The sequence below is a fragment of the Vicugna pacos genome, chromosome 26 (assembly GCF_048564905.1).
Source record: "Vicugna pacos chromosome 26, VicPac4, whole genome shotgun sequence".
Taxonomy (NCBI): domain Eukaryota; kingdom Metazoa; phylum Chordata; class Mammalia; order Artiodactyla; family Camelidae; genus Vicugna; species Vicugna pacos.
In genome coordinates, this window is record NC_133012.1 from 27,997,529 (window position 1) to 28,011,793 (window position 14,265).

A 14,265-nucleotide genomic window follows, 5' to 3' on the forward strand; every position below is an offset into this window, starting at 1 on the left:
GCAGTTACTCAGTAAGGCATTTGTGAGTGAGCGTTTTCCGAGATGTCGGGGCTTCTTCCGTATTTATTTTGAGCTGTCAGTTCTGCATCTTGGAAAATTGTAAATTCTTTCCCTTATTCCTTATCTCTTCCTCTCACTGCAATTTCTGCACAAACATGTCATCCAAAAAAAACACCCAAATATAGTTTAAAGATGACACCGAAACAAAAGGCACATGAAAAACCAGGCTTTTGATGAGGAAACCCAGTGATACACATGATGTCCGTGTGCATGTGTGTATGCATGCACATGCGTGCATGTCCACGTGTTGTGTGTGTGTGTGCTTATGCATGCATGTGCATATGTGTGTCTCGTGTGTGCAGATGAACTGACACCTCTGACTTCCTCTGACTTAACTGAGTCAGATGACATGGGCTTCTTATGTGAATGGGCCTAGAGTGACTGGCTTTTTTTTCCTAATGAATCGCGACAATGTAGTATGCCTTCCTTTTTGTTTTTCAGAGCAATGTCTTCATATTTGTTTTAAATGAATACTTAAAAATTCAGTATTACATCGATTCCACTGCTCTGTCATTAAATAAATATTTCTCTTTTCTCTATTTGAAAATTGGGCGTGTCAAAACAAAAAAAAATCTCTAAATTCTCTGACAATGTCATGTTTTTAATTACCAAGGCTCTGACCGTTTTTAATTACCAAGGCTCTGACCGTTTTTAATTAATCTCAATTAAAAAGCTAAGCTCTGTTTTCTGTTTCGTACTTTTTCCAAAAAGAAAAAGCCCAATTTCCCAAGTTATTTTTCTCCCATTTAAATTTATTGTGTGCTTTTTCCCCTTAACCTTTCTGTCTCAAAAATTAGCGTCATGCTCCTTAAAAACAAGTAAACAGTAAAACCAAGAAGCAGTTTGCTAATTTGTACTATACTTTGAGCAGAGTCACCTTTTTTTGGCTACTTGATATTATGCAAGAATTATAGTCAACAGTATTTTGGTAAAATGCTGAAGAAAAAAGTTTAGTATCTATTAAAATTTATTGTAAAGTGAACGAACCAGTTTTGCACAAATTGGGGAGTGAAATTAGACGTGGGCTTGGGCTGATTTTTCCGGGAACCTAGTACTGGGCGGCACTCTTGGAGGTCCTCCTGGGGCCGGTTTTGGGAGCCCCAGCAGCTGGGACTTCTTAGCTCACAGATAGATGCCTTCTCCTCAGGAAGACGTTCCCTGACCTCCCGTCTCAGATCCTCCCCTGTGTGCCCATCACACCTGGGGGACACCTGTGGCTGCCCCTTCCTACCACAGGTCTGCTCTGTGCTCCACCCGACCTCCTGTCATCCCGCAGTGGAGACTTCCTGGCCGTGCTTAAGTCCCAGACACGCACTTGAAGTGTAGCACATGACTGCGGCATTGCCATTATACGAAAGCACGTTAGACTGGGATCAGAAAAGTGAACAGGCTGACGGCAGGCTAAACTGTCAGTACAGTGTCAGCATCTGACACAGCAGGTGCCATCAGAGAAGTACTTTAAAAATGAGTATTTTGTAAGAAAAGTGAAAAAAAGTTTGAAAATAGAATCAAGTTTTACAACCTCTACTCTGATCTTCTTCATTTATATTTGAATGTGGACAAAAAATCTGAAAACTAAATCTGGACTTGGGATTTCCCGGTTTGAAATCTAAACTTTTCACTGATAACTGCAGAACAAGTTCCTTCTCTTCCCTTGCTTTCATTTTCCTCCTGTGGAAACGGAAGGTGTTGGCATATCAAGTGATGCTAATTAAGTCTCCTTCGATTCTATATTCCACATTTGATCACACTCAGCTGCTGACTTTTCCTCGTTCTGTAGTAAGAAAATATAAACAAATGTAATTTAATGCCATGATTTCTATGACACCAGATGTAGTTTATATATAGTGAAATATTATTCAGCCATGAAAAGGAATGCGTGTTGCCATTTGCCACAATGTAGATGGATCTGGAGGACATAATGCTAATGAAGTAAATCAGACAGAGAAAGGCAAATGCCATCTTACATATCAGGTAGGAATGTGAAAACCAGAAGGAATGAACGATACAGATACAGATACAGAGAACACATTGGTGGTTGTCAGAGGCAGAGGGTGGGGAAGGAGAAATGGTTGAGCCTTTTAAAAATTCTATTTTAAATAGAAAAAAGAACATATTACAAAACACCAAGAATATATTTTTAAAATTGTACCAGAATCTAGACTGAGCAGTGTCTTTTTCTCATAGGTCTGAGATTCTGTTTGGAAGTTGAAAAAGTAAAGGCTTTCTTTCATCTATTGTCATTAAGATACCTTAATCTGTATGTTAGATTGCATGATTATTTTGAGTTTATCAAAATACCCCTTTGAGTCTTAAGCTTCTCAAATTCTAGAACTTTGTCCTTCGTTCGTTTTCCCTCCTATTTTGTTTGTTGTCATTAAGGAATCTTTATCTGTAAAAGTTAAACATTCTATAATTCCTTTGTGTTTATCACAGCACCTTCTTGTAACTCTGAAGGTGGGAGGTAGTGAAGGGAGTAGGCAGGATGTGGACAAGGGATTGACTTCTTGGACAGAACGGGCCGGAGACGCACCACCCAGAAACAGACACCATGCAGAGACTTGAGGAAAGAGGGGCACACCTCCAGGGCCGGTGCAGGGACCCAGTCAAGACAGGGACGAGCATGCGTGTGTTTAAGGAGCTAAAGAAATCAGTTTGACCAAATGCCACTGAATCATTCACTATTTGAAACATAAGGCAGGACCATTCACAACAGCCAGGACGTGGACGCAGCCCAGCTGCCTGTGGGGGGATGAATGGGTGAGGACAGAATGTCTGTAGACATTCCGCCTTGAAGGAGACTCTACCGCTTGTAACCATGTGGACGCACGGGAAGACGTTATAAAGTAAGATCAGTCAGACAGAATGAAAAACCTGCATGATCTCACTCATGTGTGAACTCTGAGAAAGTCAAATATGCAGAAGCAGAGAGTGGAACAGGGGTCAGCAGGGGTGAGCAGGTGGGGACGTGGGGGGACGCTGGCCAGAGGGCACAAAGTTGCCATTACGTAGGATGGGTAAGTCCATAGGGTTAGTCACAGCACGGCAACTGTAGTTAATAATACTGAATTGAACCCTGGAAATTTGCTGAGAGAACGGATTTAAGGTGCTTTCACTTTACACACAAAGGGTGACTGTGTGCGGAGCGATGTTAACTAGCTGGACCGATGTGTCACTGTGTATGTGTGCACCAAGCCATCGTGCTGTACACCTTAGGTGTATACAATTTTATTAGAAATGATTTCTCCTGAGAAAGGCAAATATGTGATTTCACTTATATATAGAATATAAAAAATGACACAAATGAACTTATTTACAAAACAGAAATAGACTCACAGACATAGGAAACAAACTTATGGTTACCAAAGTACTATATATTAAAAAGATAACAAGGTCCTACTGTAGAGCACAAGGATCTATATTGAAAATCTTATAATAATTATAATGGAAAATAATCTAAAAAAGAAGAGAAATGTGTGTATATATGACTGAATCACCTTGCCGTATACCTGAAACTAACAAAACTGCACGTCAACGATATTTCCATATAGAAAAAGAGTTCTCCTCTCAGCCTCACTTCTTACTTGTGTCTCTGGCCACCTCTGATTGAGAAATGATGGCAACTCTCATTCCAAAAGTATTTCTATTTTACTACCAGGTATATTTATAGAATGCCGTATTTTCTGAAAAACTATAGGTTCCTTACACAAGGTTGGGTCTTCCTTTTCCCTTCTTATAGGACAGTAACAGCATGAAGATTGTCCTTTGACAATCAGCAGAGGCTGATTATTTAGGCGAAACAGAAAAACCTCTCTAACACCCTTTGCCTTGGCTTGAAAGAGTTACAGCATGGCCCTTTTTACACCCCTAATCAACACACATTTACACAGGGGGGACCCCCTGTCGGTCACTCATCACAAATTGGCCAACATGACCCTCAGGCCTTAATGGGTTCACATGGCCTCCCTGCAGGCTGTTACACAAGTCAAGACGCAGTAGTCGTGTCCAAAGAGGTGATGGGAGCCTCCGGGTCGCGGGCGTCTTCAGTTCTTTTGTTCTTACTTGTTGGACTGTGGACATTGATACATCGGCCCGTGAGAAAGACGGAAGTGAGGGGAAACTTTACTTCACAGGCAGCGCTCACAGGTCTGCAGCGGCTCTCAGCCTCCACACCTGCTTCAAATCAGATTGCTAAATAATGTGCTCAGACAGACCCTGCGGTTTGAGAGAGTAGATTTTTTAAAATAAATTATAATGGCTATATCACTAATTTTAGTAAGAATTTTAAATAACAGAATTAATGCATTCCATATTAGCATTGCTTGGAAGTGCACCTGATTCGAGCCTGCTCAGAACTGTGCACATCAAACTGACTGTTAGTCAGAAGCCTGCCTCCCCCACCTCCTGGTACCACTGAGGCCTTTCCTTCAGGTATAACAAACACGCAGTTGGTATTTTTTACAAGCTTCCAGAGTTTCTGATTCAGTCTGAATTAGGTCCCTTTAAAATGCGTTTCCAGTATTACAGTTCCTGTACTTCCTGTTCTCTCTCTGTCATTTATCTCCCTGCCTGTCTCACCTGTCATTCTGTCATGTCTGTCTATCCATCCATCCGTCCATCTGTCTGTCTGTCTGTCTGTCATCTCTGCCTTCTGTATCTGTCGAACATAAGTGTCCATCCTGTCTGCCTCTCCTGGTCACCTCGGGTTCCAGCCTAACTTCATGGCACCTATGACTCTCTCTCGTCTTCATCACAGTATTGGTCAACAGAGGATTTCCTTCATCAGGAGAAAAGGACCCTGTGCATTACAGAAGGGAGTTTGTAGTATTGTGATATATCTATGTGCCAGACACAAACTGGTCTTGTCTAGATGGCGTTGATCACCATGTCAAAGTGTCCCTTATTTAAAAAAAAAAAAAGTCAAGGCTTTGCAAAGTTATACGTGGAGGACAAGTTTCTAGCCTCAGAAGGTCTTTTCATACGTTAATGTGGCTAATTATATAAAATCTGCAGACATCGGCCTGAAATATTTATTTCTTGGTGCTCTAGGTATCCCCCAAATGTATCTCATTAACTGCAATCCACATTTATTTTGTTTATACTGATGTGCCTTTTGGCCATTCCAAATACTATAAATGTTAGAATAAATATTTGATGGATATTTGACTTAAAGCATAAAATGGGTTAATTTCATTTTTCATAGCCAATAATAAATATATTTGGAGTAATAAGAATTCTGAATTACATAAAATTCTATTACTGAGGGCTTTCAAATTTATACAATCATCATTTAAAAAAAAACAACTTGAAATCATTTGAAACGCAATGAAATTATGGAGCAAAATTAATACTACGACTGGATATTTGCAGTATTTCAGGTTGCAGAAAGTGCCTGTTCTGCTAAGCGACTCTCCTGTGTTTGGTTTAGGTTATCAAGCTCGCCTTTGAGGAGTTTGAACTGGAAAGAGGCTACGACACCCTCACAGTGGGCGACGCTGGGAAAGTGGGCGATACCAGAACAGTGTTGTATGTGTAAGTACATCTCTCAGGGTTTTTTTCTCTCCCAGCACATACAGTTTCCTGTGCAGACACCCATGTGCACTGGAGGTCCTGGCTCAGACTTTCAGCTTCCACCCAGGAGTTTAATAAATGCCATGTCTGGCTGAATCAGTGGTTTCCAAGTCTGGTTTCATGTGAGGACTAATTCAGGATTGTGTTTTATCTGGGTCTCTGTGTGTGTGTGTGTGTGTGTGTGTGTCTGTTTCTAAATCATTTTTAAAAATAGCGAATCAATTAGAGTATACAGACGAGCAGGAGTTAGAGCTGATGAGTTTCTCGGCTCGACTCCTCCCTGCCGGCCCCTCTTTCTGCCTCCTCTAGGTCTATGTTTGGGGAAGTGGCAGTATTTTCTAGGAGAAGCCATATGTCTTCCAAGAGCCTTGCACTCAGGAAGGCTGCAGACCGAGAGTGATGGAGGTGGTGGGGAGAGTGATGTAGGGTGACGGGGACCGACTCCTGCGCACCTGTGGGCTCCATGTCCTGGTCCTGGCAGGTCTGGAGCAGCCCTGTCAGGACCCCGGCAGACGGACCCTTGCCCCGGCACCTTTGCAGCTGGAGTCACGGAGGGGTGTGCACAGCCTCGCCGTGGACGCCCTCCACCACGTCCAGATGCAGGGCCATGGGAACGGTCTGGCCAGGGTCTAGGGGGCCAGTTCCATCAGAATTGAACCTGTGACCTGGGGTATCTTTACTCCTCCTCTGCGTTTTCAGCGCAGGAGGACGTGTCCTTGCCGCTCCCTCCTCTGCACCTGAACTTGGCACAGACAGCGCCTGTTGGGCTCCTGACACAGCGAGACCAGAAATTCCTCTCGTTAGTGAAAGTCACCTTCCACCACCTGTAGGATTTTCACCTTTTTCCCTCTTAATCTGCTTACACATGACTGAGGTTTTCTCTTCATTTGTGAGAAATCTTGCCACGATAATGTCAGCATATTCTGCTGGGGGAAAGCAAAGCAGAGGTGGCTGTTAGTTCACTCATCGTCATAGGAGCCATTACTTACGAGGTCATTCACACTTCAAAGCGTGCTGTAGCAATAGACAAACAGCCGGCCCTCCTGTGCGCACAGGGAGCTGTGTTCAGTCGCTTGTAGTAACCTATAATGAAAAGGAATATGAAAAAGGACGTAAAGATATATATATATATAAAACTGAATCACTCTGCTGTGCACCAGAAACCAGCACCACATTGTGAATCAAACGTACGTCAATAAATAAAAAGGTGCTGTAGCTGGACGTCTGTCCACGCGTTTAGCAGTGCTGGGCGTGCTCTCAGCCCTGGCAGCTTGCTCTTTCCCTTCACTGTGTCTTGGACGGTTCCCCTTCAGTGCATCTCTGTCTCACCGTTTTGTGACTACTGTCAACAACTAAGATTATGTTACTGGCCGTGACTTATGAGAATAATTATAATAATAGCAGCAGCAGCCTGATAGTGCATATTGAGTGTCTCTTGTCTACCGTGCACGGTGCTAAATGCCTGATGCATATTATCTTGTTTGGTCCTCATGTTAATCCCGGGAGCTAGGGGCTACTGCTGTCTTCAGCACGTGGACGGTGAAGCTGACGCTGGGCTAGACCTGGCCCAGGGCACACATGTTCAAGCAGGCACTGGTGTCTCTGCTCCTCCCCATTCCGTGTGTGTGTGCCGTGCCTTTTAGCTGATTCTCACTGATAATCTTCAGCTTCCCTCCATGCCCCAGTGATTTTGCACGTATAAGCAGCCGTGCAGTAAACCACTTGGTGCAAATACATTGCCATGCTTAATTTATATGCCTTCAGGAAAATTTCCAGTAGAGGAATTTCAGGAGTAAGGGGAATCTTCATTCACAGCCTTATGCTTTTCCAATAATCCCCCCAGAAGTTTGTATCAGTTTACTTTTCCACCATAGTGTGCGAAGGCCTGTTTCCCCACACTCTTACCAAACAGCTATTCTTCTTTTGCCAAATTGCTAGCCCTAAATTGCATTTATTTCTAGAAATATGGGTTCCTGCAGGCTGGGGCGCAGACGCTTACGCCTTTCGCGGTCTTCTGTGTTGACTGCGTGCACACAGCCGGCACGGGTCTGGGGCAGCCCGGTCAACCTCAGTGCGGTGGACAGCAGTGGGGCTGGTTGCCGGAGGGGGAGTCTCTGGCTCTAATTACCTCTGTGACCCTGAGGGGAAGCCACTTTACCTCTCTGTACCTCTGTGTTCATGGCTGTAATATATGTATAATAAACTTCTCCTGCTGGTGGTGAGGAGCCAAATGAAATAAGGCATGTGAAGCACTGGAGAGCCAAGAAATACAGCCCCACCCAGAACAGCTTTATTATTACTAGAGCATCTAATCTAAGAAGGGATGTCACTGAAACAAATGGGAGAAATTTTCAAATGATTGCAAAGTATAAAATATAAATGTAGCGAAGTAGTGCCATGTAAAATCCCTGAGGTCCCTGTTAAGGACCTAGAGTCAAACCCCCATTTTTTTACCGCCGTTTGTTGTTAAAGGGGGCAGTAGCAAGCTATGTATTGCGTTGACAGAAGTGTTATGAGGACCTCCTCGTAACAGCAGCTCGGATCTGTGAGAACACTAAGTAGCCAGCCGAGTCAGAGAGAGATGCCGCGTGGGAAGTGCAGCGTGACAGGGGTCAGCTGGGCGTTTCATCACCCGCAGCAGAGAAGAGCAAAGCCACTGACGTGTTTCTGCAGGATGCAGAGTGACAGGGAGAGAGGGGCACAGGGAACCACAGCCAGTGTCTCGGGGTGGACAGGAGACTTTAGAGAATACATCAACAGACATTTTTGAGCACTTACACGTCAGACACGGTTCTCAGCATAGGGTTTAAAATCTAGCTGAAGGAAGGGCAGATAAGCTGGGACGTTACACACCAGACAGGGCACAGCACCACTGACTCTCCTAATACACATCTCAAGTAAAATCTGGGTGAGGGAACTTCTCTCTAGGTGCCTGGTAGTTACGACCTGAGGCTCAGTGTTTTATAGGTTCCCCCTTCTAGGGGGTCAGTGGAATTCTACTCAGATTTTGATTTTCAGGAGAAGTTAGGAAAGTGAAATAACTTAACTGCCTCATCCTGTATATGGTTTTAAAAATTCTAACTTCTATCAATGGCTTTTAATTTTCTTAACTTTCCTGGTACAAAAAAGAGAACCCCTGAGTGTTAGGGAACTCCTTCAATGGTCGGATCTTCCCGGGAGATGGATGGATTTATTCTGGTTACCTTCATAGACTTAAGACAAAATTAAATAACTCACTCAACAAACCTCTACTGAGGTCTTTCCAAGAATATGGATTGAGAGTTTTCTCAAACTTACTTTGCGGATGACCTGCTCCCAGGGACGTGGCTCTTCCTGCCCCCCAACCCCAGGCCTTCACAGTGACTGGGTGGGTGCCTGGGGCATTGCGTTAATTTCAGGATGTCCTGTGGATCGGGCCTCAGGTGACCGGTTTTAAATGCCTACCACTCTATGGGATGAACAGTCAGCATCAGGGAAATCTGGGAGCCAGTGGACTTGCCTCTGCCTGACTCCATTTGTCTAATAGCCAAACAAACAAACAAACAAACAAAACATAAACAAGCAAAAATTGGCAGCTAATGCTGTAGAAAGTTAAGCAGGACTTTCGGAATTTTCATGGTGCTAAAGGGGACAGAGATAGGTGTTCAAGGCCTATCTTTTCAAGGAGTATATATGTATACACACATATATATAATAAAATCTGTGGATTGTGGCGTAAGAACGGGTCAGCACTGAGAAACCAACAACCCTGAGATGAAGTGTGGCGTCCTTCCAAAGGTAGATTGTGTCACGGTGGTCACTCTCACTGCCCGAAGGAAATCAGATCTCCCAGGAGGAAGGCAGCAGCACCCACAGCTTCTGCAGCGGCTGGTGCACGGTGTAGCTCTGTGATGACAGGTCTGAGTAGACGTCAGTGCCGGACATGCATGCTCTGTGCACTTCTGTGTGTTACACGTCAGTAAAAAGTAAGACTAGAGAAGAAAGAAAACCAAAACATCTGGAAACAACACCCAGTGACCCCAAGCCGAGAGACAGACAGCAGAAAACAAACAAGGCACCTAGATAGTACGCTTATCATTCAGGGATTTGGAAAATTACCTGTGATTTATGTATTTAAAAATATAAATTAAATGATCAAGAATTTTGCCAGAGAACTGGAATCCAAAACAGAAAATCAAATGAAAGTTGTTAACATATGAAATAACTCAGTAGACACGGCTTGACCTGGAAAATAGTTTAGTAGCAGATATTGACTGAAGCAGAAAAAAGAGATGCATGGAAAACGTGTGTAATTGGAGTTCAGGGAGAGAGAGAGAGAAAATGGAAAATAACCAATATTTAAAGACATTATCACTAAGAATTTTCCAATATTGACACATACATCAAGATAAGAGAGTCAAGAAACTCTACAAGAAAGTCGCCATAATACAGGAAAAACCTCAGCCTGGCACATTGTAATAAATCTGCTGAAAAACAGGACACGATCTTACAAGCAGCATAAGTTTTTAAAAAAAACTTTATTTTCAGAAAGATAAATATAAGATTGATAGAAGTCTTCTCAATACAAATAAAAGAAGCAAAAGACGACAGAATGGTTTCTTCGAAGTCTTGGGGAAGAGAAATCAGCATTAGATTGAAGGGACAATTAAAAATTGACTACTCAAAAAAAGAAAAACAAACTTTGTTAGTAATTATATTCTAAATAAAAGGCGAAAAACTCTGATTGGATAAAAATGCTGTAAATAAATTAATTGAGAATAATGTAAAACAAGTATTTGACATTTACAAGAGACAAACATAAAATGTATGTGTGTGTATGTACAGAACAGTTGAAAGCAGAAGGCTAGAAAAAGATGCTCCTTGTGAGGACTGACCAGCAGGAGGGAAAGCGGTGCAGCTCCATGATGACAGGTCTAAGTAGACGTTAGTGCCGGACATTCGTGCTCTGTGCACTTCTGTGTGTTACACGTCAGTAAAACGTACGAATAGGGAAGAAAAAAAAATCCCTTCAAATCAAACAAGCAAATCGAACAACCAAACAGAAAGAACAATCTTTAAAACGAAGGGAAGTATTCAGAAAGAGCATGTTAGTGAGTCCACATCGTTTTGTGTCTTTTTCATCTTGTGTCTAACATCGCGTGAGTAATTCACGCGCAGTAACCGCTGTTTGTCTTCCTTGAAGGAGCGAGCGGCTCTGGCGCCTCAGGTGTGAGCACCGTGTTGACGGACGGATGATGGGAGTGATGGAGCAGACCGTGCTCACACCCCAGAAACAGCCTTTTTAAAGCAAACTGCCTGTTAGATTAGAGGCATTTGTTCTGGTTGAATTGATTTTTTTCTTACACTTTTTCTCTTTCAACATGCCTGTCAGCATGTTGACTTCAGTCAATGGATTTAGTGTTTCTTCCCACTGGCTGACAGCAGCCACTACGTGACTGTTTTGTTAACACACAGTGAACACTTCACTGAAACCTCCATTCAGTGGGACTGGACATTAACATGCAGAGGGAGGTGCGATGCATTGGCCAGATCTATTACAGCTGTTCGTCTTGTCAGTTCTCTGATACTGTATGGTTACCTCTGGTGATGTATGTGTACACGTATGTACATATAAGTATATCTATGTTAAAACTTTGTTTTTTTTTTGTTTTTTTACAGTCAGAGCAAAACTAAGAGGGAGGTACAGAGATGTCCCACACACTCTCTGCACCCACACATGCACAAAAATGGGGCGTTTTTTTTAACCAAGGATGAACTTGCACGGACCCATCATCATCACCCAAAGTCCAGAGCTTACGTTAGGGTTCACTCTTGGTGGTGCACATTTTGTGGTTTTGGACAAACATGTAATGACATGTGTCCATCATTACAGTGTCATGCAAAGTATTTTCACCGCCCTAAAGACGCTCTGCTCCACCTGTGCATCCCCCCTCCTCCCAGCCCCCGGACCCCTGGCCTGTTGCTGTCTCTGTGGTTTTGCCTTTCCCAGAAGGTCCTAGGGTTGGAATCACGCAGTGTGTATGCAGCCTGTTCAGATGGGCCCCTTTCACTGGGCCATGTGCACTTAAGGCTCCTCCGTGCCTTTTCATAGCTTGGCAGCTCTTTTCTTTGTAGTGCTAAGTAAGATTTCATCCTGTGATATAATTAAAAGGGGTGTTGTGGTAAAAGTACATGACAACTCCAGGCTGTAGCCCGAGCGTTTTGCAACTGCACCGGAGCATTTCTCACTTAGACGGGCTTCACATCAGTGGTGTGATACGATGTTGTCACCCAGCACTAAGGCGCATCTCTCCAGGGTGACGGCTTCCTGTCTGTCCAGCGCTGCCCCAGTGTCAGCACTGGAAGTCCTGCACCCAGAGGAGCCCTTCGGTTCCAGCCAAGTGTGGTGGTTGGTCACCCCAACTCAGTTTTTGAAGTCAACAATACAGATTTGCAGTTACCCTGTAGAATAATCGCTGTGAAAGGCCAGTGGCATTGTGACTCAAATGTGGGTGCAAGTTACAAGCGGCTGTAATTGCTTGGAGGGAGGGTTTTGCTGGATCTGTACCTGTGACGTGTTTGTTCAAGCAGCAGGTGCCCCATCAAAGTGAAAGCGGAGATGTCGGGTGCCTTAAATAACGGCTTTCACGTTTCTCTGCAGACTCACCGGGTCCAGCGTTCCTGACCTTATTGTGAGCATGAGCAACCAGATGTGGCTGCACCTCCAGTCTGATGACAGCATTGCCTCGCCTGGATTTAAAGCTGTTTACCAAGGTATGGCCGGGCCGCGCCGCGCACTCCCAACCAGCCTTCCCATGGAGGCAGGGCCGCTCTGCCTGGGCCAGACATGAGTGACGCGGGCAAGTCAGAACACCGTTTAGGAATAGGGACCCATCACTTGCAATGTCCTAAATTAAAGTCCTGCTTAGAACTCTTTCCCGCAAGGGAGAATTTTTAGCGTCTTGACAGCGTGGCCTGCCGTGAAGGGTGCCGTCGTGGTGGCAAAATGAAGCGAGACTAAGTGTGACGTGTGAGCTACGGAATGTGTTCACACCTGCGGAAACGGGCATTTTCTCTCCTCCCGAGAGGAAGCTGTTGCACTTATAACTGAGGGGAAGCTTTGCACAGAGTATGGATTTGAGTGGCGTCAGTTTGACTACGCTGCTTGGATGCACCCTCGTGTGCAAACGCGTGGGGTTTTTAACTCGAGACGGAGTTGGGGGAGATACTACTAAGTGCCTGTGGCGAAGGAGAAAGCAGCCTTGCTCTGGGAGCTCTGAGGTCCGCTTGCTCTGGAGAAGGGACAGCTCCCCGGGGGCGCTGCGTCCTCTCTGCGTCGGGACAAGGGGGAGGTGTCGCTCGCGGGAGCCAGGCGGCTGCCGTGCTGGTGACTGGTGCCCGCGCTCTGCGCCTCGGCAAACCGCCTCGCCCACGGCCTGCCTGCAGCGGCTTCCTCTGGGGGGATCTCTTGGGAGGCGTGTCTCTAAACCGTAGCATGTTGATAGGTACTTTTTAAGCTTTTTTTAAATTGTGAAAAGATTTCGAAGTGCAAACAGAAGTAGAGAGAATAATACAGTGAGCCTGAGATGCCCTAGATCTGTGAACTTGTGCAAGCCTCCCGGCCGTTTTGCTGCTGGCGCAGGTGTTGGCTGGAGATGTGGGCACAGCTGCCCGACGTGTGTTCTTCCAGACTCGCTCAGCTCAGTCCCGCCTTTCCTCAAGTATCCTGCAACGTCTTTTGGGAAATCGTGATTTTTCCTTCTATTAGACATTTCAAACAATCACAGATGCATATGCAAATCTTTAGCAGTACTGCATCTTAAGAAGTTAACGTCTCTCTTCCTATTCCCACCAAAAAAAAAAAAGAAACAAAGAAAAAGAAAACCCTTTTCCACCACCACTCCTCAAAAACAAATCAACAAGCTGCCTCCTCATTACTAGTCTCCAGAGGCTGGGTTCCCACACCCCCTCCCGTCCGGGGGCCTGCAGCTGACTACGCGGTGGGGCTGCCCTCCCCTCAGTCTCCCAGAGCACACCCCTGGCCATTGGCTGGTCTCTGGATTGCTAGAAACAGCAAAGAACTAAGGAAACAAGGGCGGGGGGTGGGGGGGGGCGTCTGCAACTGGAAAATAAGGAATGAAATGATCTTCATAATATTCCGACCGCAGGACCCCGAGGGTTGCCAGGAGGTGCCTCTGGTTTGACTGGCAAAAAATACAGACACAAGAACACAACCCTTTAACTTTAGATCCGTGCTTCCCTGTTCTCTCTGTCAGTAATTAAACAGTTTTGAGTCAAGAAAATAACATGTTAAAGGCTTGTGTGCATTTAAGTCCCTCCTCTGGGGTTTAGGCAAAAGCAAAGTGGTGACAGACACAGTGCTGGTACCCTCCGCTTAGACCTTTCGACCAGGAGAAGAAGCTGCTCCCCTGCACCCAAAGGTGGAATGTGAGTCCCCAGGTACGACTAAGTAATCTGACTGATAGGAAAGATGTTTTGTAAATGTACATAAAACTACTTACTTCTAAACCTTACAATACGTATTTAAGCTGTCATTATTCACATGTCCTGACGTGCTAATAGTAAACCAGGACTAATCTGAAGTCATCTCAGCGAGATTGAAAAGAACCTAGTCCCTTCTTACACTCGTATCGT

General features: G+C 44.7%; 1 protein-coding gene across 15 annotated transcripts in view; it reads left to right on the forward strand.

Annotated features, from left to right (window-relative positions):
* Positions 1-14,265, forward strand: part of CSMD1 (CUB and Sushi multiple domains 1) — a 1,700,362-nt gene that overhangs the window by 1,428,484 nt on the left and 257,613 nt on the right. For all 15 annotated transcript variants that reach the window (XM_072950557.1, XM_072950544.1, XM_072950543.1 and 12 more), the window contains 2 exons: positions 5,489-5,592; positions 12,272-12,384. In XM_072950557.1, the coding sequence (XP_072806658.1) occupies positions 5,489-5,592; positions 12,272-12,384 (217 nt within the window). The remainder of the gene's footprint in view (positions 1-5,488; positions 5,593-12,271; positions 12,385-14,265) is intronic.